This window comes from Salvelinus sp. IW2-2015, linkage group LG4q.1:29, assembly GCF_002910315.2.
Source record: "Salvelinus sp. IW2-2015 linkage group LG4q.1:29, ASM291031v2, whole genome shotgun sequence".
Classification (NCBI taxonomy): domain Eukaryota; kingdom Metazoa; phylum Chordata; class Actinopteri; order Salmoniformes; family Salmonidae; genus Salvelinus; species Salvelinus sp. IW2-2015.
The window spans coordinates 37,766,193-37,787,612 of NC_036842.1; the positions used below are offsets into that span (position 1 = coordinate 37,766,193).

Here is a 21,420-nt window from a genome sequence, read left to right on the forward strand (position 1 = left end):
ATCCATTATACCCAAAACTACCATGTCATCCATCATACCCAAAACTACCATGCCATCCATCATACCCAAAACTCCCATGTCTTCTATCATATCCATCACTACGGCTGTAGCCTACCATGCCCCGGCTGCTAATGTCACCCAGGTAGACCACCACGTTCATGAGGGGGGCCCACAGTTGGATCTCTCTCTGCCAGGAGACGAGCGTGGACAGGGGCACCACCAGCAGGAATGGTCCATACAGCTGGTGTTCATGGAACTGGTAGTTGAGGAAGGAGATGGTCTGGATGGTTTTTCCCAGGCCCATCTCGTCTGCCAGGATGCAACTGTTCCCCCTGGGGAAAGAGGAGAGGATGGTGAGAAAAGTGTTAGGGGCACCGACGGGATGATGCAAACTCTTTTTTTTAATTAAAAAATAATTATACAAAAAATGTGTTGCTCCTTATTCAAAAAAATATTGTATTTTTTTTTTTAAATCTTCAGTAAAGTTATTCTAAGTGATTTTATTGTCTGGTTTCAGATGGGGAAAAGTGAAATCGAAATAAAATTCAGGATGTCTGGGCTTCGAACAGTATATTAATTATGAAACACCCAAACGCTGAGTTTAGCAAAAAAAATATATATATATACAAAAATTATTCTGCAAAAAATTGGAATACAACAACCATGGTGATAACAACAACGGAAGCTGAAGAAGTCTATGACATACTTGCACCATGAGTGAGCCATCCAGTTCAAGCTGTCCAACTGGTAGTCTCGGAGCTGCAGTCCTTCTCCACCGATATAGGACGGCTGTTTCTTCATGGGAATAAACCTCGGCCTCTGTTTCAACACCTGACGGGGAGACAGGAGAAAGCGTGAGTGAGTTTGAAGTTAAAAATTAAAACAAGTTATTGCAACGAGTCAGACAGTTCTGTCATTCCAAAAATGGGACGACCGCTCTAAGTCAACGACTCAAACTACTGCCCGGTTCCTAAAACGATCCCAAGTCTCTACAACTGGGTCCTTGCCAGGTCCTCAGCTTTTAAAGGGAATGGATAGGCAACAGAAAAATGACAACATTGCTGACTTCCCCTCTCCAATCCAATCCGATGTGCTACGCAAGGACAGACCACGAGGGGCTATAAGTGGAGGAAATTGGTTAAGTTAAATAAAAAAGACAAATAACCAGGAATTAGGCTAAAAGGAAATCTGTACTCAAGAACAGCCCAAAATATATATATATATACACACGAGATTGTGTCTTTTATTTACCTAGGCAAGTCCGTTAAGAACAAATTCTTATTTACAATGACGGCCTATACCGTTACCGTCTAAGTGTATGAAATTGTTATTTTCTAAGTACAATTTATTTTGGGGCTTAGTTGTGGTCAATTTGCAGTGTAGAAATTATTATAGTTATGTTCCAGCCCCGACAAATCTGCCCGCGGCTGAATCTAGTCGCCTATACCTGGTCTAGGGGCAATATYACCCTACTCCTTACCTTGCAGTCTCTGGAGGGAATGGTCTTGGACTGGTTTCTGCGCATATAGTCATCTATGCTCTTCTGGTACTTTCTGGAGATGAGGGCTCCGTCCTCCCAGCTGCACTCGGAGTACGACAGGCCYTGCCACTTGCACAGGTAGTCCGGAAAACCCGCCGCCGACTTCTGATTTGAATGCCCTGGGTGACATTAAAACAGAATACATGTTAAAAAGGTGCAATTCCCAAACAAAACAAAATGTTTAGGCAATACTTTAAGAATGTTATTTATAGAACTACCACAAGACTGACTCTGCATAAAGTAGTGTAGTCTGCTCTAAACATTTGAATCCTATGTCCCAGCCCCAAACCGTAAACAATGGAAGGAATGCCTCGGCAGTAGGACATCTCACCAATTATCCTCTCCACCAGCTGATATTGTGAGTGTAAGTCGTCCATGAGTTCCTGTTGACAGTTGAAGTATTCCACATCCTCTGGTGAAGAACATTTTATCCTGGAGAAGGAAAACATTATAGTAAAAAAACCTGGAACTCAAAAACACATCTTTCAACCAATAGCCAAGGCCACATTACAATTGAAACGTACACATCTGTTTTCCCCTCGCGGGTTAATTATCTTACCATTTCTTCTTGTCCGATTCCTTCTTCTTGAAGTTGTCTAGTTTCTTCATGCCCTTAACGTTCTGCAGCTTCAGCGTCTCCTCCGTCTCCCAGGTGTTGTGGATATGGGACCAGCCTTTCCACTTGAACAGGTACTGCTGCTCGCCCGCCTCCTTGTTGGTGTTGAAGTTGGCGTTGGGGTCTCCGTCCGCCTCCACTGCGTACACTGTGGTGGTGCCTCCCGTCGCTGTGGGGGGGGGGGAATAACAACCAGTGTTTAGTATGGGAATATTAATTTTTATTTATTTATTTTTTATCAAAAAACTAACAAACAAGCACGCAATATATCATGCCAGGTCAGGCCAACTAAAAGAGACTATGTCTTTGAAAGCTGCTTCCTCTGCAGGTGGAGAGGGTCAGTTCATGGTGTCAGAGTAGTGAGCAGGTCAGAGGATGGTAAATTACTCTTTTGATCTGGTACAGGGCAAGTCTGGGTACCAGCCTGAGTCTTATAGTCACTGGACTTCTCTTCCACTCTGATGMAGGGATGCCTCAGCAGCTCTGAGTGCCAGAAAGCTCACTACACAAAGAWCAGAGTAGTAGCCAGTCATCCTCACTACGAGCACTCTGCCTCACCACTTTCTCCCGTTCCTCTCACGCTACAAGCAGCCAGGTGAAATAAAAAAAGCKGGTACTCTGTCCAGATGCATTTTTTAARACAAAACATGTTCAACCTAGCCAGCCAAGACAAAAAGAGTTGACCGGTCAGTCAATCTGCAAATCCGTGGCTCAAAAACACCAGATATATGCAACAAAAACTTAATATGAAAATGATTTTTAAAAACAATGAAAAGAACACAATAAATAACTAAATATGTAAAAATGTACAGGACCTCTGTCTARGTTGCTACCAGGGCGTCATGGCAACTATCAACTTAGTTGAGTGGGTACATTGACTTCTGGTTTTTCCCCTTTACCTCCTCTCCTCCCTATCCGCGTCTCCATCACGCGCTCCAGGGTCTCAAACTCATCCTCGTCTGGCGGAGGCACATCCTCCCCGCACACCTCCACCARGTCGTCAGAGTCAGTCTTCTGCTCCTCGTCCTCCTTGTAGCTGACGTTCTGCGTGGCCTGGCGCCTGGGCCCCTGGTTCGACGACGACTTCTTGCCGTCGTAGTCGTCGTCCGAGGATGAGCCCGCAGAGGGCTTTTTCCTCTGCACATTGCTCTTCTTCCCGTTTCTGGCGTTGGCCCTGAAGGGAGAGAGAGCAGACAGACACGTTACGGTGAGTTCTGGACAACTGCTTTGAGAACAGGAGAGTTACGAAGTACCAGACAGTGGTGCTGCAACATACGGACCCAACATATGAGCAGAAATGTCGTTCTGTGAGAGTTCTAGTCAATGACYGAAAGGGTGTTTACTCTCCTTGACCCTTAAAGGTCATTTGATCTTCAAATCAAATTATATTTGTCACATACACAGATTACAGCAGGTCTAAAAGGTGCAGTGAACTGCTTACGTGCTAGCTGCCTCAACAACATAGCACATCTTTATAGCCAGAGTGCATTGACCGTCAATTGATGAATTGTGGTGGCTGAGCATCCATTCTAAAAGGATTGGTTTGGATCCAGAAACTGTTACCATGCTGATACTAGGGCTAAAATCAAACTGATCTATGGGATCAATGGACCTAATAGGTATAAACTTTGAAAATGAACTATTTCCACAGTGAAAGGGCAAAAATTAGGTGTCTCGATAAGATAAATAGTAATCTGTTGGCATACAACAGCTTTCGAGGGGGAAAAACACTCTTACTTGGTTGGAAGCTTCCTGCTTTTGACTTTGTGACTGGGCTCGTAATCATCCGACTCTTCACTGTGCTCCTGTTCCTGTGCTGACGAGTCAGAACCGGAACCACTTCCAGAACCCGACCCAGACCCGGAGGACGATCCAGAACCCGATCTAGAGGGAGCATTATACCAACAKTATAGMCCACAGTATAGCCCACAGTATAGCCCACAGTATAGCCCACAGTATAGCCCACAGTCAGTGTGTTTGATATCACCACTGAACGGTGTCAGGGAGTACAACTCACTTTCTTCTCTTTCCACTCGAGTCGTCATCTGAATCCTCACTGCTCGACGAATCCTAAAAAACATCAAATGGAAAACAGATTAGAAAAGAAGTCCCAAATAACATGTTCTAGCCTACCTGGGTGTAATGTTGTGCGTTATAACCTATATATTACCAAATCAATGAATGACAGAACTAACTACCACCAAACACCAGGCTATAAATCTGAGTGAAATGTTATTCAAATTTTAAAGATTAAAAAATCTCCCATCTTCACTGAATTTGAGCCTTAGAACACACTTTGAATAACGATGGAATTAGAATGATTAATAACGCCACCCACCGATCCACTGTTTGAAGAGCTCTGTTGTTGTTGTTGCTGCTGGAGTTGCTGTTTCCTGAGCATAGCTGACCTTTGAACTGCTAGGATACTGGGGTTGGACTTCCAGAACTGAGATAAAGATAGGAGCGTCAGCTACAAGTCAAGGACAGTTCCCCCGTGGACAAGACAGTTCTTGTTCAACAGAAATACAAAATGGGGCTGTTGACCAGGGTCGTATGTATCAATGGTCTGATTTAGGTTCAATTTGGCCTTTTAGATTGCAATGAATAAGATGACATGGTAAGGAGAGACTTGATACTGAATCAGCTCTTTTACTCTGAGATGCTTGACACATACAGCCCCAGAACTCAGATCTTTWGATTAGATCGCTTATCTTGTTTGAACTATCCAACCTCTACTCTTTCACTTCAACCTGACAAGATCATGTTTGTGCTAATTTCAAAATTACATTTCACRTAGTTTTAGTTGAATGTCGGTGTTCCTACCTCAGCTCCGTCGATCTTGGCTTTGTTTTCTGGTTCGTTCTTCTCCTTGGATTTCCCAGAGTCGGAATCGGACTGGCTGCCGGAGTCTGAGCCGCTTCCTGAGCCGCTTCCTGAGCTGCTACTGGAGCTGGAACTGGAGCTGGAGCCTGATCCAGAGCCCGACCCGGACTCATCGTCCGAGTTGCTGTAAGCAAACAAATTATTTCTTAGACTAAGATCAACACGATAACCTATACTTGAAGTAGACTGAAATAGGTGTCTGGACTCTGTAGTCATTTTGGGTGCCTGTACCATTTACATTTAGGTGCCAGAACTCTGCAATATTTATTAAATAAAAATGTATGCCTTCTAAGAGGTGCCCGTACTTAAGCAGTAGACAATTCTAGGTGTGTTCCTGCCCAAGTCTAGCACTGATAACTAAACACACAGAACTCTTAGGAAATCCTAGAGCCATGTCTAAAGAGTTTTCATTTTAGATGACTCAGTTGTGAGCACACTGCCTTCCTGCGTGCGAATGTGCATATCTCACTCTGCCTCAAAACAACAACATAAAGCATATGTGGTGCTCATGGAGGCCGTTGGTAAGGACTAGGTAGAAGCTAAATAACATGTTAATGGTGATGCAAAACATATCTGTACTCTCTACATGAGCATGTAAATAAATCACTATGCCATATTTTGGTTAACAAAAACAATACTGTGCTGAACAAAAATATAAATGCAACAATTTCAAAGATTTTACTGAGTTACAGTTCAAATAAGAAAATCAGTCAATTGAAATAAATGAATTCGKCATTAATCTATGGATTTCACATGACTGGGAATACAGATATGCATCTGTTGGTCACARWTACGTAAAAATAATAAGATAAAATAAGGTAGGGGAGTGGATCAGAAAACCAGGCAGTATCTGATATGACCACCATTTGCCTCATGCAGCGCGATACATCTCCTTTGCATAGAGTTGATCAGGCTGTTGATTGTGACCTGTGGAATGTTGCCCCACTCCTCTTCAATGACTGTGTGAAGTCAAATCCAATTTTATTGGTCACATACACGTGTTTAGCAGATGTTATTGCTGGTGTAGTGAAATGCGTGTTTCTAACTCCGACAGTGCACTAATATCCAACCTTTTGGCCCAGTGTTGTCCGGGTTTGGACAGGGTAGGCCGTCATTGTAAATAAGAATTTGTTCTTAACTGACTTGCCTGGTTAATTTAAGGTTCAATTTAAAAAAAATAGACGAACAATTTCACAACATATACCCAATACACACRAATCTAAGTAAAGGAATGTAATTAATAATATATAAATATATGGATGAGCAATGTCAGAGCGGCACAGACTAAGATACAGTAGAGAATAGTATAGAAAACAGTATATACATGAGATGAGTAAAGCAAGATATGTAAACATTATTAAAGTGGCTAGTGTTCCATTATTAAAGTGACCAGTGATTTCAAGACAATGTATACAGGCAGCATCCTCTAATGTGCTAGTGATGGCTAATTAACAGTCTAGAGGGCGACCGAATATGATTTTTCAACACCAATACCGATTATTGGAGGACACCCAAAAAATGATACCGATTAAATTGGCCGATTTTTATATATATATACACATTTGTAATAATGACAATTACAACGCTGAATGAACACTTTTCTTAACTTAAAAGACAAAATCAATTTAGTCTCAAATAAATAATGAAACATGTTCAATTTGGTTTAAATAATGCAAACATTGTTGGAGAAGAAAGTAAAAGTGCAATATGTGCCATGTAAAAAAAGCTAACGTTTAAGTTCCTTGCTCAGAACATGAGAACATATTAAAGCTGGTGGTTCGTTTTAACATGAGTCTTCAATATTCCCATGTGGCAACCCTAAGTCTAAATATTGCTGTTACATTGCACAACCTTCAGCGTTATGTCATAATTATGTAAAATTATGGCAAAATAAGTACGTTCTTTGTTAGGAAGAAATTGATTTCACACAGTTCGCAACGAACTGTGTGAGGCAGCCCAAACTGCTGCATATACCCTGACTCTGCTTGCACTGAACGCAAGAGAAGTGACACAATTTCCCTAGTTAATATTGCCTGCTAACATGCATTTCTTTTAACTAAATATGCAAGTTTAAAAAATATATACTTCTGTATTGATTTTAAGAAAGGCATTGATGTTCATGGTTAGGTACATTGGTGCAACGATTGTGCTTTTTTCGCGAATGCGCTTTTGTTAAATCATCACCCGTTTGGCGAAGTAGGCTGTGATTAGATGATAAATTAACAGGCACCGCATTGATTATATGCAACGCAGGACAAGCTAGTTCACCTAGTAATATCAACCAAGTGTAGTTAACTAGTGATTATGTTAAGATTGTTTTTTTATGAGATAACTTTAATGCTAGCTAGCAACTTACCGTGCCTCCTTGCTGCACTCGAGTAACAGGTGGTCAGCCTGCCAACGCAGTCTCCTTGTGGATTGCAATGTAATCGGCGTCCAAAAATGTCGATTACCGATTGTTATGAAAACTTGAAAATCGACCATTCCAATTAAATCAGTCGACCTCTATAGCAGTCTGATGGCCTTGAGATAGATGTTTTTCAGTCCCAGCTTTGATGCACCTGTACTGAGCATGCCTTCTGGATGATAGCAGGGTGAACAGGCAGTGGCTCAAGTGGTTGATGTCCTTGACATCGGGTCCTGTAGGTGTCCTGGAGGACAGGTAGTATGCCCCTGGTGATGCGTTGGGCAGACTCTAGAGAGCCGTGCGGTTGCAGGCGGTGCAGTTGTCGTACCAGTCGGCGATACAGCCCGACAGGATGCTCTCAATTGTGCACCTGTAAAAGTTTGTGAGGGCTTTAGGTGCCAAGACAAATTTCTTCAGCCTCCTGAGGTTGAACAGGCGCTATTGCGCCTTCTTCACCACACTGTCTGTATGGGTGGACCATCTCAATTTGTCAGTGATGTGTATGCCGAGGAACTTAAAACTTTCCACCTTCTCCACTGCGGTCCCGTTGATGTGGATAGTGGGGTGCTCCCTCTGCTGTTTCCTGAAGTCCACAATCATCTCCTTTGCTTTGACGATGTTGAGTGAGAGGTTATTTTCCTGGCACCACTCCCAGAGCCCTTACCTCCTCCCTGATGGCTGTCTCGTCATTGTTGGTAATCAAGCCTACTACTGTTGTGTCGTCTGCAAACTTGATGATTGAGTTGGAGGCGTTCTTGGTCACACAGTCATGGGTGAACATGGAGTAGAGAGGGCTGAGCACGCACCCTTGTGGGGCCCACATGTTGAGGATCAGCGAAGTGGAGGTGTTGTTTCCTACCTTCAACACCTGGGGGCGGCTGTCAGGAAGTCCAGGACCAAGTTGCACAGGGCGGGGTTCAGACCCAGGGCCTCAAGCTTAATGTTGAGCTTGGAGTTGAATGCTKAGCTAYAGTCAATGAACAGCATTCTTACATAGGTATTCCTCTTGTCCAGATGGGATAGGGCAGTGTGATGGTGATTGCATCGTCCGTGGATCTATTGGCGCAGCAAGCAAATTGAAGTGGGTCTAGGGTGACAAGTAAGGTAGAGGTGATATATGATCCTTGAGTAGTCTCTCAAAGCACTTCATGATGACAGAAGTGAGTGCTACAGGGCGATAGTCATTTAGTTCAGTTCCCTTTCTTGGGTAAAGGAACAATGGTGGCCATCTTGAAGCATGTGGGGACAGCTGACTGGGATAGGGAGAGATTGAATATGTCCGTAAACACACCAGCCAGCTAGTCTGTGCATGCTCTGAGGACGCGGCTTGGGATGCCGTCTGGGCCGGCAGCCTTGCGAGGGTTAACGCGCTTAAAATGTCTTACTCACGTTGGCCACGGAGGAGAGCCCACAGTCCTTGATACCAGGACGCGTCGGTGGCACTGTGTTATCCTCAAAGCGGGCGAAGGTGTTWAGCTTGCCCGGAAGCAAGACACTGTCCGCGACATGGCTGGTTTTCCTTTTGTAGTCCGTGATTATCTGTTGACCCTGCCACATACGTCTCGTGTCTGATCCGTTGAATTGCGACTACACTTTTGCCTGTTTGATTGCCTTGCGGAGGAAATAACTACACTGTTTGTATTCTGCCATATTCCCAGTCGCCTTGCTATGATTAAATGCGGTGGATATTGGCGGAAACTGGAACACGCTGTCATACACGTCGATCCAGAGCATCCCATGTCTGGTGAGTACAAAGGCCATGGGAGAACTGGGACATTTTCAGCTTCCAGGAATTCTGTACAGATCCTTGCGACATTGAGCTGTGCATTATCATGCTGAAACATGAGGTAACTGTATCAGATGAATGGCACGACAATGTGCCTCGGAATCTCGTCACGGTATATTGGTGCATTCAAATTGACATCAACAAAATGCAATTGTGTTCGTAGCTTATGCCATACCAGAACCCCATTATAGGGCACTGTTCACAACGTTGACATCAGCAAMCCGCTCGCCCATACGACACCGYGTGTACGGTTGTGAGGTCAGTTGGACGTACTGTCAAATTCTCTAAAACATTGGMGGCGGCTTATGGTAAGGAAATGAACATAAAAATGATCTGGCAACAGCTCTGGTGGACATTCCTGCAGTCACCATGTCAATTGCATGCTCCTTCAAAACTTGAGACATCTGCAGCATTGTGTTGTGGAACAACTGCTCATTTTAGAATGGCCTCGTCCCCAGCACAAGGTGCACCTGTGTAATGATCAAGCTGTTTAATCAGCTTCTTGATATGCCACGCCTGTCAGGTGGATGGATAATCTTGGCAAAGGAGAAATTCTCACTAACAGGGATGTAAACAGTTGTGCACAACATTTTAGAGAAATAATATTTCTGCGCGTATGGAACATTTCTGGGATCTTTTATTTCAGCTCATGAAAAATGGGACCAACACTTTACATGTTGCGTTTATTTTTGTTCAGTAGTGTATGTATATATATATATCCTATAAAATATTATATTTGACATGCCTGAATCTAATACACTATATTTTACATGTATGAATTTGACCAGATTCTGTGCATCAACAAGACAAGGGGAAGACTAAATAACATAAAGAACAGTACCAAGCCACACTGATACTGTATCTACAAAAACTATTGTTGTCTTCATTACTTTGGCTTTAGTGACTGCGTTGTGCAGTAAAACTCAAACATCAGGGTGTGAGATATCACAACAAAAAACATTCATTACAAGACAGTGGTCGCAAATGGATTGACACTGACGATGTGARACAAGAAAAGCATGACGACTCAAAAAGCTATGTCGTAAGGAAGCATGTTGTTTTACGTCTCACACACACACAAACTGTTTGCTGTTGTATTTGTGCTTTTGCCAATGTCTTGTCTGTGTTATCCGATTTGTCTTGCATTGTTTTTAACCCCCGTCCCCACAGGAGGCATTTGCCCTCATTATAAATAAGAAATAGTTCTTAATTGACTTGCCTGGTCAAACAATGGTTAAATAAAAAATGTAATATAGTGCCAGCATTAAAAATTACAAATAACACAACTATGGTTTGCCAACTTCCAGGTAATATCTATAAGCACACAGTGGTCTCATTTTATGTTCATTTCAACAAGGATGCGAAACAACTTGCTTATTCACTTGGAGCATCCAGTAGAGTGATTGTTTTGTCGCTAACTTGTCATCAACATATCGGCTAGTCCACACACATACACACACACACACACCTTTGCATCCAGTATATATACAGAACAAAAATATAAAACGCAACATGTAGTGTTGCTCCCATGTTTCATGAGCTGAAGTAAAAGATCCTATGCCCTCCCAGGCCCACCCATGGCTGCGCCCGTGCCCAGTCATGCGAAATCCATAGAATGGAACCTCATTTCTTGATTTCCTTATATGAACTGTAACTCAGTAAAATCTTTGAAATTGTTGTTTTATTTAATATATATATATATATAATAAAAGCGCACACACATATAATCATCAGTTAGCAAGCTCCAGTGTAACAGTTTGTCCTCAATGAAGATCAAACAAGGGATGTTCTCTATTCTCTGGGAACCAAACAGAAGCAAGCGGGCTGAAATGGGACTGGGAATCGGATCTACCTGAAAGTGTCCAATAAGAAACTTGTGTTTCCATTGCAAATTGTTTAGCTATGGTTTGCACTAATGAATACACCCTGGACCAGTTGGTGGTCACAGCACTGTCATATTCCCCAAACAGATGGAGACACATTACCTTGACTCTCCACTGCTGTTGCTCACACCCTCGTCTTCACTTCGTCCAGCCATCTCTTACGAGTCCCAGATATATGAGCTTCTGAGAAAATGTTATAATCCAAGCTGCCCTGGTTTACGTGTTGGATGCAGTTCACCTGTAAAACCAAAAGCCGCAAAAATTTTAAAATAAAATACCATTTTGAAGTATGTACATTCAGTGTATTTAAACGAGATAGGCATTTCGTCAATAGTCCTCGTAACTTTTAATAGTTGCATGTGTTTTAGGTTCATAACGTGACTGTTCTAGATTCACAACCWTGTACAAACTGAGAAACAAGTAATTTGCTAAACAAATACATTCAATGTTTTATCCTTAAATTGATATAAACGTTTCCTGATTATGGTTTGACTGCTTCCTAGTGACTGTTTGCCCTGCTTCCCATGTAAGATAGCTACAAGAAAAACAGTATTCAATAAACCCGGTGTGTTGTTTATAGCCATCCAGCTATTCTAAACTTGTTTAACATTATATGACGTTAGCTAGTTAGTAGCTAGCTACATTGAACTATAGAGCAAATTAGCTAACACATAAATCCTGCTGGTTTGTTTTCATCCCTGTCATATTAGCTAGCTTCCTACGTCTGAATGCAAACGGTAGCGGTAAGTTACCAAGCCAGCGCTTTTCCGACCGCACAGGCCTGTTGTGAGGCCTGCACAGCATGCGAGTTTCGCGCACTGTCCTGGACAATGCGCCGCACTCCAGATCTCTTTCGCAGGAGGCCCGAAGCAAGATAGTACCACGCCTACAGTATTCTTCTCTCGCATACATCGACAAACAGAGTTGCGCAGCAAGCCAGTAAACTAGCAATGGCAAACCAAGCTCTGGCTGTGTGCAGAAGACAGATTTATTTCTGAGATGTTTAGCATTAAGCGCATCATTTCAGCTGCTAGCTTTTGGCGGAATCATACTGATGCTAACTGCCCAGCTATAAACTAATATATAGCAATCCGTCTATGAGCGTAATACATTTAAATCCATATTTTTCCTCTCTAGCCATGAAAAGTTGTTTGCTAACCTAGCTAGTTGCTAGCTGATGTTCTAGCTAAACAGTAAACTGAACTCAAGACCACTAACTAGCTAGCACACTGGCCTTGAAAGAGGAAAAAGCAACTAACCTTAAGCCACGTGAAACAATATTTCGCTAACAATAGCAAGTTATGGACGTTTAACAAAATATTTTCCACTTGTGGCAAATATTTACCCAGTTATCCTTTATTTTTTCATATGTGGACAACTGAATGACCTAGTTAGCTTACTAGCTAGCTTAACAGTCACATTTTAGCAAACAAACTAGCTAGGTACTGTAGCTTAGCTGACAAGCTAGCTAATCTAACAAACCAGGTCATGGGGAAAGTGTTAGGTAGGTTTTTACATAAAACTTGTAGCCAATTGTGATTGTACCATTGTTTCTAACAGTGCTCTAATCAATATATGCAAATTCCCATGACCTCAAACACATTCACATACTCATCACGTTTTATAATCACCCTTTTCCCGCACTCCCAAGCTAGCTCCCTCGTTGCTAATAGCTAACAAGAGTGTTTATCAGTCGCTTACTTCCCAAAATCTAGCTAGGTGACAGGCTCCTTGCTTTCTATGGAGTTATTTAACTAAACTAAGCAATAATACCGATATAAATGCCTAAAAAATTAATTAAATCGGGGTTTGTTTAGTATTTTAGGCTACCTTGAAGCTACGGCGAACTGCCAGTCTGATTCTGCCGTCCGACTTCAGTGGTCCTTTTTTCTTATTTTCTTTGGCTAGCGAACTAGCAGCTAAAGATAGCTTGCTAGCTAGCTCCCGGGCCGGGGAGAGCAGCCCCAACTGATCTTACTAGAATTCGAGCCAAGTTTCTTGATTTCTTCCTCCAGAAGTGTAAAATATGTTTCACTTTTAATTTTCCGTTTTGAATTCGAAACAATATATGATTAATTTACAGCGATTGTAGATAACATTTCAGCTGCGGGTCCTACTACAGCCGGTCTCCGCCATGACGCCGTCGAGTTCTCTCTGTAACATTAGCGATGTTGAGTGTGGAAACCCCGGGTAGTGACGTAACGACGATGTTTTGCAGTCTCCTACAACTGCAAACTACAACAAACGAAAGGTGACAGTAGTCGGCCTATTATGTGAAATATAGTTGTAATTATAAAACAGAGGTAGGTAGTAGTCCACATGATAATTAAATAGCATTGGGTTGAGTGCTGGTTAGATTGACACCCTTCACTGCAATGCTTGCTTCAACCAAGCATTAACCTGCTTCAAATAATTTAATCACAATTTATCTATTTGGACAAATACTTAAAATTACCCTCTACATCTCTTATAATGGTCCTCATCACCACATTCTTATGTAGATGATGTAACTGTTTCTAGAACTCCCTCTGCCAGAGGAGAAATATATTCTTGGGTAAATCAAGCCTCCTGAATCTCAATATAAAGGACAAATGCAAACTAACAATTTAACAGTATAAAGTAAAATTTACAACATATTGAATGGTTATGGAATTGAAATGAGTGCAGGTTTCAACAGGTTATGGTCAGGGATATCTAGCAGAATAACATGAGATCGGTGGTCAAAATTCAACTGTGGTGGTTATTAGGGGGGGGGGATTGCCAGGGACCTCACGTTACTATATTATCACGATACTTCGTTGCAGATACGATATGTTTTGTGATTCTCACGATTCTATATGTATTGCGATTCAATACGGTGATTCTATGGTCCAAACATATTGCTCACCATGTCTGCTGCAGAGGGACAAGAGAGTGCCATGATAAAACAAGTTTTGATCAGCCATGGAAATAAAAGTGCTGAAAACAAATTGACTCCTTATTTAAAAAGAAGATGGAGAACAAGCTATGAAGGAAAAATACTGGAGTTTTGGTCTTAGGTACCAACTAGTGCAAAATTAGTCTTGGGATATTGTCAAAGCGATACGATATATCGTCAAAAATAATATCACGATATGTAACTGTATTGAAACCCCCCCTGCTCCCATCACTAGTGGTARTACAACTGGTGTGCTTTTATACGGACCTAAAGGACCAAAAGGCTCGGCCCAATGGCTGTCAAACCTAATTTAGGTCTGGCGGTAACTAAAACGATAGAGGAAAATGAACGAACAAAGATGATCTGTGGGGCATATTATTTTGGGGCCTCCATCCACTATTGTTATTCAGACAACAGGTCACGTGACATGACCTAGATTTCTTAGTGCTCCCTCAGCTCCCCTTTAGTTGGATGTCTGTAGCGGCTTTTGTGTATTGCCCTCTGGGGGAATCTTTAGAAAGTCCATTTAGTTTTGAATTACTTTCATGTTCTAGTCATCAATATGGAGTAACAGGTAGGTCTGGTACTTTTGGGGGAATTGGTAATACATTCACTGAACTTTGGCATTGACTAGTTTCCATATTTGAAGTGTACACAGACGTAGGTTGATTGAACCAGGGAGTTAAGCCCCACACACAATGCAGCTCAGTGCTACAATGTCCTCCAAGACATTAAGTTGAGTTTTAATGCTACATTTTTGTAATGCAAATACATCAACATGAAGCTAATGCTTTTATGAATGAAGCAGTTCTCTTTTCAAAGGGAAGTATGCAGAGATGTTGTTGAATTTCCAAAACTGTCTGCTTAGGTTTCTGAACACAGTACCTTTAACACATTTGGGCGATACAAATACCATAAACATATATTTACTTGACCAGTGGTAGCCATATGTTCGATTATTCTTTTAAGCTAGAAGAAGCTACAAATTCGTATTACTGTGTAATCATTATGTAATCAAAACAAAAAGTAGACAGTAAACATTAATGACTGAACAGACGCATTATTGCAATGAAAAACAGGGTATTATTTTAGATTTGGAGGATACATACGTAACACAGAGAACATCAAAGTAAAACAAAAAAACAACATTAAAAATACTCATATTATACTTTCTGCATGTAAGTAAAAGTCCAAAACGTTTTTATTTTCGTATCTGAAGAGACCTGTGAGAAACAAAAATAATAAATTGCGTTAAGACTGAAATATAAACCAGCATCTGGAAGCACTGTAAGAAGTCAGTTTGTCATGTTCACATACCGGTGTCTATTAGGGTCTCCATTTCAAACACTACTGTCAAAGGCCTTAAATTTCAGTTTGAGCTGTGTCCCCTCCTTTGGAATCCCGCCTTTGCGTTGTCGTGTCCCAAGCCGATGCCTCTCAATCTGCACTTCCAGACCGTGTGTGATTACGAGGGCCAGCCAGAAGGGGTCTCCCATGACCCTGCATATCACACCGTACCACTCTAGTACACTCAGCTCCAAGCCCAGTGCCTGCATCTGCCTCTGGAGCAGGCAAGTGACCACCAACAGCATCACGTCGTACAGCGTCAGCCARACCGCAAAGCCCAGGATGCCCACATGCTGGTTGGCCCAAACTGCTCCGAGCATGCACAGGGTCAGCAGTAGGGTGATGCCACCCAGGATAAGCAGAGAGTAGTAGTAACCGAAGCACACCTGGGGCAGAAACTGGGAGCCTGTGATGTTGTTTGTGCTCTCCTTGGCTGTGCGCAGATGGCCAAACTCAAAGACCATTTGCATGACGCCCACCATCAAAAAATAGAGTCCTCCTACTATGGAGCCCTGGTAAGGGGTCATGCCACACAGGCCTGAAGACAGAAGTAGCTTCATGGTGACAATCACAGTCCAATGGGACAGAGGAGAGTGAGATGGAGAGAATAGATGAAAACAAGGAGACAGATGGTGAAAGGGTAAAGGAGTTCTAGTGGTTGAGAGGCAGAATTGGAAAATAAATATTTAAAAACACAGAGGCGAGGAGTCAGTCAGATTTGTTATCATTCCATCACAATGTCTCATTGAAAGAGGTCAGAACTCTTCTCGCTTAATATTCACAGTGGACGGCTGAGACTATGCAGAACAATCTGTTCCCTCCTGGAAGAGAGGGAAGTCCACAACAGCACCTGAAGGGAGGAATCAGAAGACTGCATTATGTTTGAAAACAAAATATTGGAGACGGGCATGATAATAGATTATTATTGCAATAAAACTGATCTCACACTGACACCAAACATAGGACAGGTAACAGTAGCTACTGTAGCTACAGGATAAAACTGTCACTGAAAACTGCTGGGAGAGAAATCAGCTGTCATGAGGATGACTGTGTAAAATAGGCCTGTCTGTTATTAAATTGAAAACTGTCTGTAATGTTAGCTTGCTATCTGATAACACATAGAGACCAATATTTTATCCAACTGTATGAAAATATGTGATGAATGTGTTCAACGTCAACAGAAATTTAAAAAATCACAAACAGCCCAGGCCCAGCTAACGTTAACTACAGTAACGTTAGCTAATGTAACGTTAATAATAAGTTAGTTGCTAATGTTACAAACAAAGGTGACGCGAAAATATATATWTTTTTTTACAACAATAAATATTAGCTGTGTGGCTCGACTCACTTGCTGGCGGGACGTTTGTTGGAATTGGGCCCTTTGTATTCACACCTTCTTGTTATTTTTCACATTAAAAAATTGCTAGCTAGTTTAGCAATTAACAGGTTCATCCGTTGGCGTTGCGAACCAGATGATGASCGAGGCCAGCAACCGTTGAAAACCCCTAGTGACGCCACGCGTGCCTCGCACTGGCGGATTAGGATACATCATGAAAATCGGTTTCTCACGAAACCGACAGTGGTGGAAAAAGTACCCAATAGTTCTACTTGAGTAAAAGTAAAGATACCTTAATAGAAAATTACTCAATTAAAAGTGAAAGTCACCCAGTAAAATCMTACTTGAGTAAAAGTCTAAAAGTATTTGGTTTTAAATATACTTAATTATCAAAAGTAAATGTAATTGCTAAAATATAATTAAGTATCAAAGTTGTCAAAAATAGAAATAGTAAAGTAAAGTACAAAAAACTACTCAAGTAGTACTTTCAAGTATTTTTYACTTAGGGTACTTTACATTCAAGGGTTGTTCTTTATTTTTACTATTTTCTACATTGTAGTAATAGTAAAAACAAAACTATGAAATAGCACATATGGAATCATGTAGTAACCAAAAAAGTGTTAAACAAATCAAAATATATTTTAGATTTTAGATTCTTCAAGTAGCCAGTTGCATTGATGACAGCTTTGCACACTCTTGGGATTCTCTCAACCAGCTTCACCTTGAATGCTTTTCCAACAGTCTTGAAGGAGTTCCCACATATGCTGAGCACTTTTTGGCTGCTTTTCCTTCACTCTGCGGTCCAACTCATCCTAAACAATCTCAATTGGGTTGAGGTCGGTTGATTGTGGAGGCCAGGTCATCTTATGCATCACTCCATCACTCTCCTTCTTGGTCAATTAGCCCTTACACAGCCTCGAGGTGTGTTTTGGGACATTGTCCTGTTGAAAAACAAATGATAGTCCCATTAAGTGCAAACCAGATGGCGTATCACTGCAGAATGCTGTGGTAGCCATGCTGGTTAAGTGAGCCTTGAATTCTAAATAAATCACTAACAGTGTCACCAGCAAAGCCCCCCCACAACATCTACTCCATGCTTCAGGGTGGGAACCACACATGCAGAGATCATCCGTTCACCTACTCTGCGTCTCACAAAGACACGGCAGTTAGAAGCAAAAATCTAAAATTTGGACTCATCAGACCAAAGTACAGATTTCCAACAGTCTAATGTCCATTGCTCGTGTTTCTTGGCCCAAGCAAGTCTCTTCTTCTTATTGGTGTCCTTTAGTAGTRGGTTCTTTGCAGCAATTCGACGATGAAGGTCTGATTCACACAATCTCCTCTGAACAGTTGATGTTGAGATGTGTCTGTTACACGAACTCTGAGAAGCATTTATTTGGACTGCAATTTCTGAGGCTGGTAACTCTAATGAACTTGTCCTCTGCAGCAGAGGTAACTCTGGGTCATCCTTTCCTGTGGTGGTCCACATGAGAGCCAGTTTTATCATAGCGCTTGATGGTTTTTGCGACTATACTTGAATAAACTTTAAAAGTTCTTGAAATTTTCCGGATTGACTGACCTTCATGTCTTAAAGAAATGATGGACTGTCATTTCTCTATACTTATTTTAGCTGTTCTTGCCATAATATGGACATGGTCTTTTACCAAAAAGGGCTATCTCTGTATACTAATCCTACCTTGTCAAAACACAACTGATTGGCTCAAATTAATTGTTCATTGAAATGCATTCCAGGTGACTACCTCATGACGCTGGTTGAGAGAATGCCAAGAGTGTGGAAAGCTGTCATCAAGGCAAAGGGTGGCTACTTTGAAGAATCTCAAATATAAAATATATTTTGAGTTATTTAACACTTTTTTGGTTACTACATGATTCCATATGTTATTTCATAGTTTTGATGTCTTCACTGTTATATTCTACAATGTAGAAAATAGTACAAATAATGAAAAACCCTTGAATGGGTAGGTGTGTCCAAACTTTTGACTGGTACTGTATATAGTGCCTTCGGAAAGTATTCTGACCCCTATTATAAATTGATGAAATTGTTATTTTTCCTCATCAATCTACACACAATACCCCATAATGACAAATAATTGTAGCTAATTTATTACAATAAAAAAATGGAAATATCACATTTACGTAATTATTCAGACCCTTTACTCAGTACTTTGTTGAAGCACCTTTGGCAGCGATTACAGCATTGAGTCTTCTTGGGTACGACGCTACAAGCTTGTGTGCCTTAGGTCGTTGTCCTGTTGGAAGGTGAACCTCGCCCCCAGTCTGAGGTCCTGAGCACTTTGGAGTAGGTTTTCACCAAGGATCTCTCTGTACTTTGCTCCGTTCATCTTTGCCTCGATCCTGACCAGTCTCCCAGTCCCTGCCGCTGAAAAACATCCCCACAGCATGATGATGCCACCACCATGCTTCACCGTAAGGATGGTGCCAGGTTTCCTCCAGACGTGCCTTTTACTGAGGAGTGGCTTCCATCTGGCCAGGCTACCATAAAGGCCTGATTGGTGGAGTACTGTAGAGATGGTTGTCCTTCTGGAAGTTTCTCCCATCTCCACAGAGGAACTCTAGAGCTCTGTCAGAGTGACCATTGGTTTCTTGGTCACCTCCCTGACCAAGGCCCTTCTCCCCCGATTGCTCAGTTTGGCCGGGCAGCCAGCTCTAGGAAGAGCCTCGGTGGTTCCAAACTTCTTAGATTTAAAAATCATGGAGGCCACTGTGTTCTTGGGGACCTTCGATGCTGCAGAAATGTTTTGGTACCCTTACCCAGATCTAAAAAGAATAGTCAGGCACTGTTGCACCTACGACACTAATCTAGTGAGCACTATTGGAGCTCCGCCCAAGCAAGGCATTTGATTGGTTTGACGTGTAGCAAGTCGTCACTKATTTACAAGTGATTTACAAGTCAAGCCTACATGACTACAGACCCATAGCACTCACGTCCGTAGCCATGAAGTGCTTTGAAAGATTGGTAATGGCACACATCAACACCATTATCCCAGAAACCCTAGACCCACTCCAATTTGCATACCGCCCAAACAGATCCACAGATGATGCAATCTCTATTGCACTCCACACTACCTTTTCCCACCTGGACAAAAGGAAAACCTATGTGAGAATGCCATTCATTGACTACAGCTCAGCGTTCAACACCATAGTATCCTCAAAGCTCATCACTAAGCTAAGCATCCTGGGACTAAACACCTCCCTCTGCAACTGGATCCTGGACTTCCTGACGGGCCGCCCCCCAGGTGGTGAGGGTAGGTAGCAACACATCTGCCACGCTGATCCTCAACACTGGAGCCCCTCAGGGGTGCGTGCTCAGTCCCCTCCTGTACTCCCCGTTCACCCACGACTGCGTGGCCAGGCACGACTCCAACACCATCATTAAGTTTGCAGATGACACAACAGTGGTAGGCCTGATCACCGACAACAATGGAGTACTGTAGAGATGGTTGTTGGAGGAGGTCAGAGACCTGGCCGAGTGGTGCCAGAATAACAACCTATCCCTTAACGTAACTAAGACTAAGGAGATGATTGTGGACTACAGGAAAAGGAGGACCGAGCAAGCCCCCATTCTCATTGATGGGGCTGTAGTGGAGCAGATGGAGAGCTTCAAGTTCCTTGGTGTCCACATCAGCAACAAACTAGAATGGTCCAAACAGACCAAGACAGTCGTGAAGAGGGCACGACAAAGCCTATTTCCCTCAGGAAACAAAAAATATTTGGCATTGGTCCTCAGATCCTCAAAAGGTTATACAGCTGCAACATCGAGAGCATCCTGACTGGTTGCATCACTGCCTGGTACGGCAACTGCTCGGYCWCCGACCGCAAGGCACTACAGAGGATAGTGCGTACGGCCCAGTACATCACTGGGGCTAAGCTGCCTGCCATCCAGGACCTCTACACCACGGTGTCAGAGGAAGGCCCTAAAAATTGTCAAAGACCCCAGCCACCCTAGTCATAGACTGTTCTCTCTACTACCGCATGGCAAGCRGTACCAGAGTGCCAAGTCTAGGACCAAAAGGCTTCTCAACAATTTTTACGCCCAAGCCATAAGACTCCTGAACAGGTAGTCAAATGGCTAGCCGGACTATTTGTATTGTGTGCCTCCCCCCACCCCTCTTTTACGCTTCTGCTACTCTCAGTTTATCATATATGCATAAACACTTTAACTATACATTCATGTGCATACTACCTCAATTAGCCCTACCAACCGGTGCCCCCGCACATTGGCTACCCGGACTATTTGCATTGTGTCCCACCACCCGCCACCCACCAACCCCTCTTTTACGCTACTGCTACTCTCTGTTTATCATATATGCATAGTCACTTTAACCATACCTACATGTACATACTCTCTCAATCAGCCTGACTAACCAGTGCCTGTATATAACCTCGCTAATGTTATTTGTCAGTCGTTTTTTACTTTAAAAAAAAAAAACGTATCTATTGTTCACCTAATACCTTTTTTTTAACTTAGAAATTGCACTGTTGGTTAGAGCCTGTAAGAGCCTGCAAGTATGCATTTCACTGTAAGGTGAACACCTGTTGTAGTCATCGCACGTGACAAATAAACTTTGATTTGATATCAAGCTATTTTTCTGCCATTAACTTCCCCAGGCTTACCGTATTAGGGAAGCCTGGTTCTCGACAAGGCTAGCTTAGTAGAAACCCA

General features: G+C 42.3%; 2 protein-coding genes across 2 annotated transcripts in view; both read right to left on the reverse strand.

Annotated features, from left to right (window-relative positions):
* The window catches only part of chd1 (chromodomain helicase DNA binding protein 1), a 37,869-nt gene extending 24,590 nt beyond the window's left edge, over positions 1-13,279 (reverse strand). The window contains 12 exon segments of the mRNA XM_023984666.2: positions 116-332; positions 707-831; positions 1,481-1,659; positions 1,872-1,972; positions 2,100-2,325; positions 3,056-3,330; positions 3,894-4,040; positions 4,174-4,226; positions 4,495-4,602; positions 4,980-5,163; positions 11,218-11,353; positions 12,946-13,279. Of these exon segments, the coding sequence (XP_023840434.1) occupies positions 116-332; positions 707-831; positions 1,481-1,659; positions 1,872-1,972; positions 2,100-2,325; positions 3,056-3,330; positions 3,894-4,040; positions 4,174-4,226; positions 4,495-4,602; positions 4,980-5,163; positions 11,218-11,270 (1,668 nt within the window). The 5' untranslated portion in view covers positions 11,271-11,353; positions 12,946-13,279.
* Positions 13,280-15,125: 1,846 nt separating this feature from the next.
* On the reverse strand, positions 15,126-16,854 carry LOC111961128 (transmembrane protein 217). Its single transcript, XM_023983241.2, has 2 exons — positions 16,728-16,854; positions 15,126-16,229 (listed from the first exon to the last, which is right to left on the reverse strand). Exon 2 carries the CDS (start codon positions 15,937-15,939, stop codon positions 15,373-15,375), a length of 567 nt encoding a protein of 188 aa, XP_023839009.1. The 5' UTR covers positions 15,940-16,229; positions 16,728-16,854; the 3' UTR covers positions 15,126-15,372.
* Positions 16,855-21,420: the final 4,566 nt, after the last annotated feature.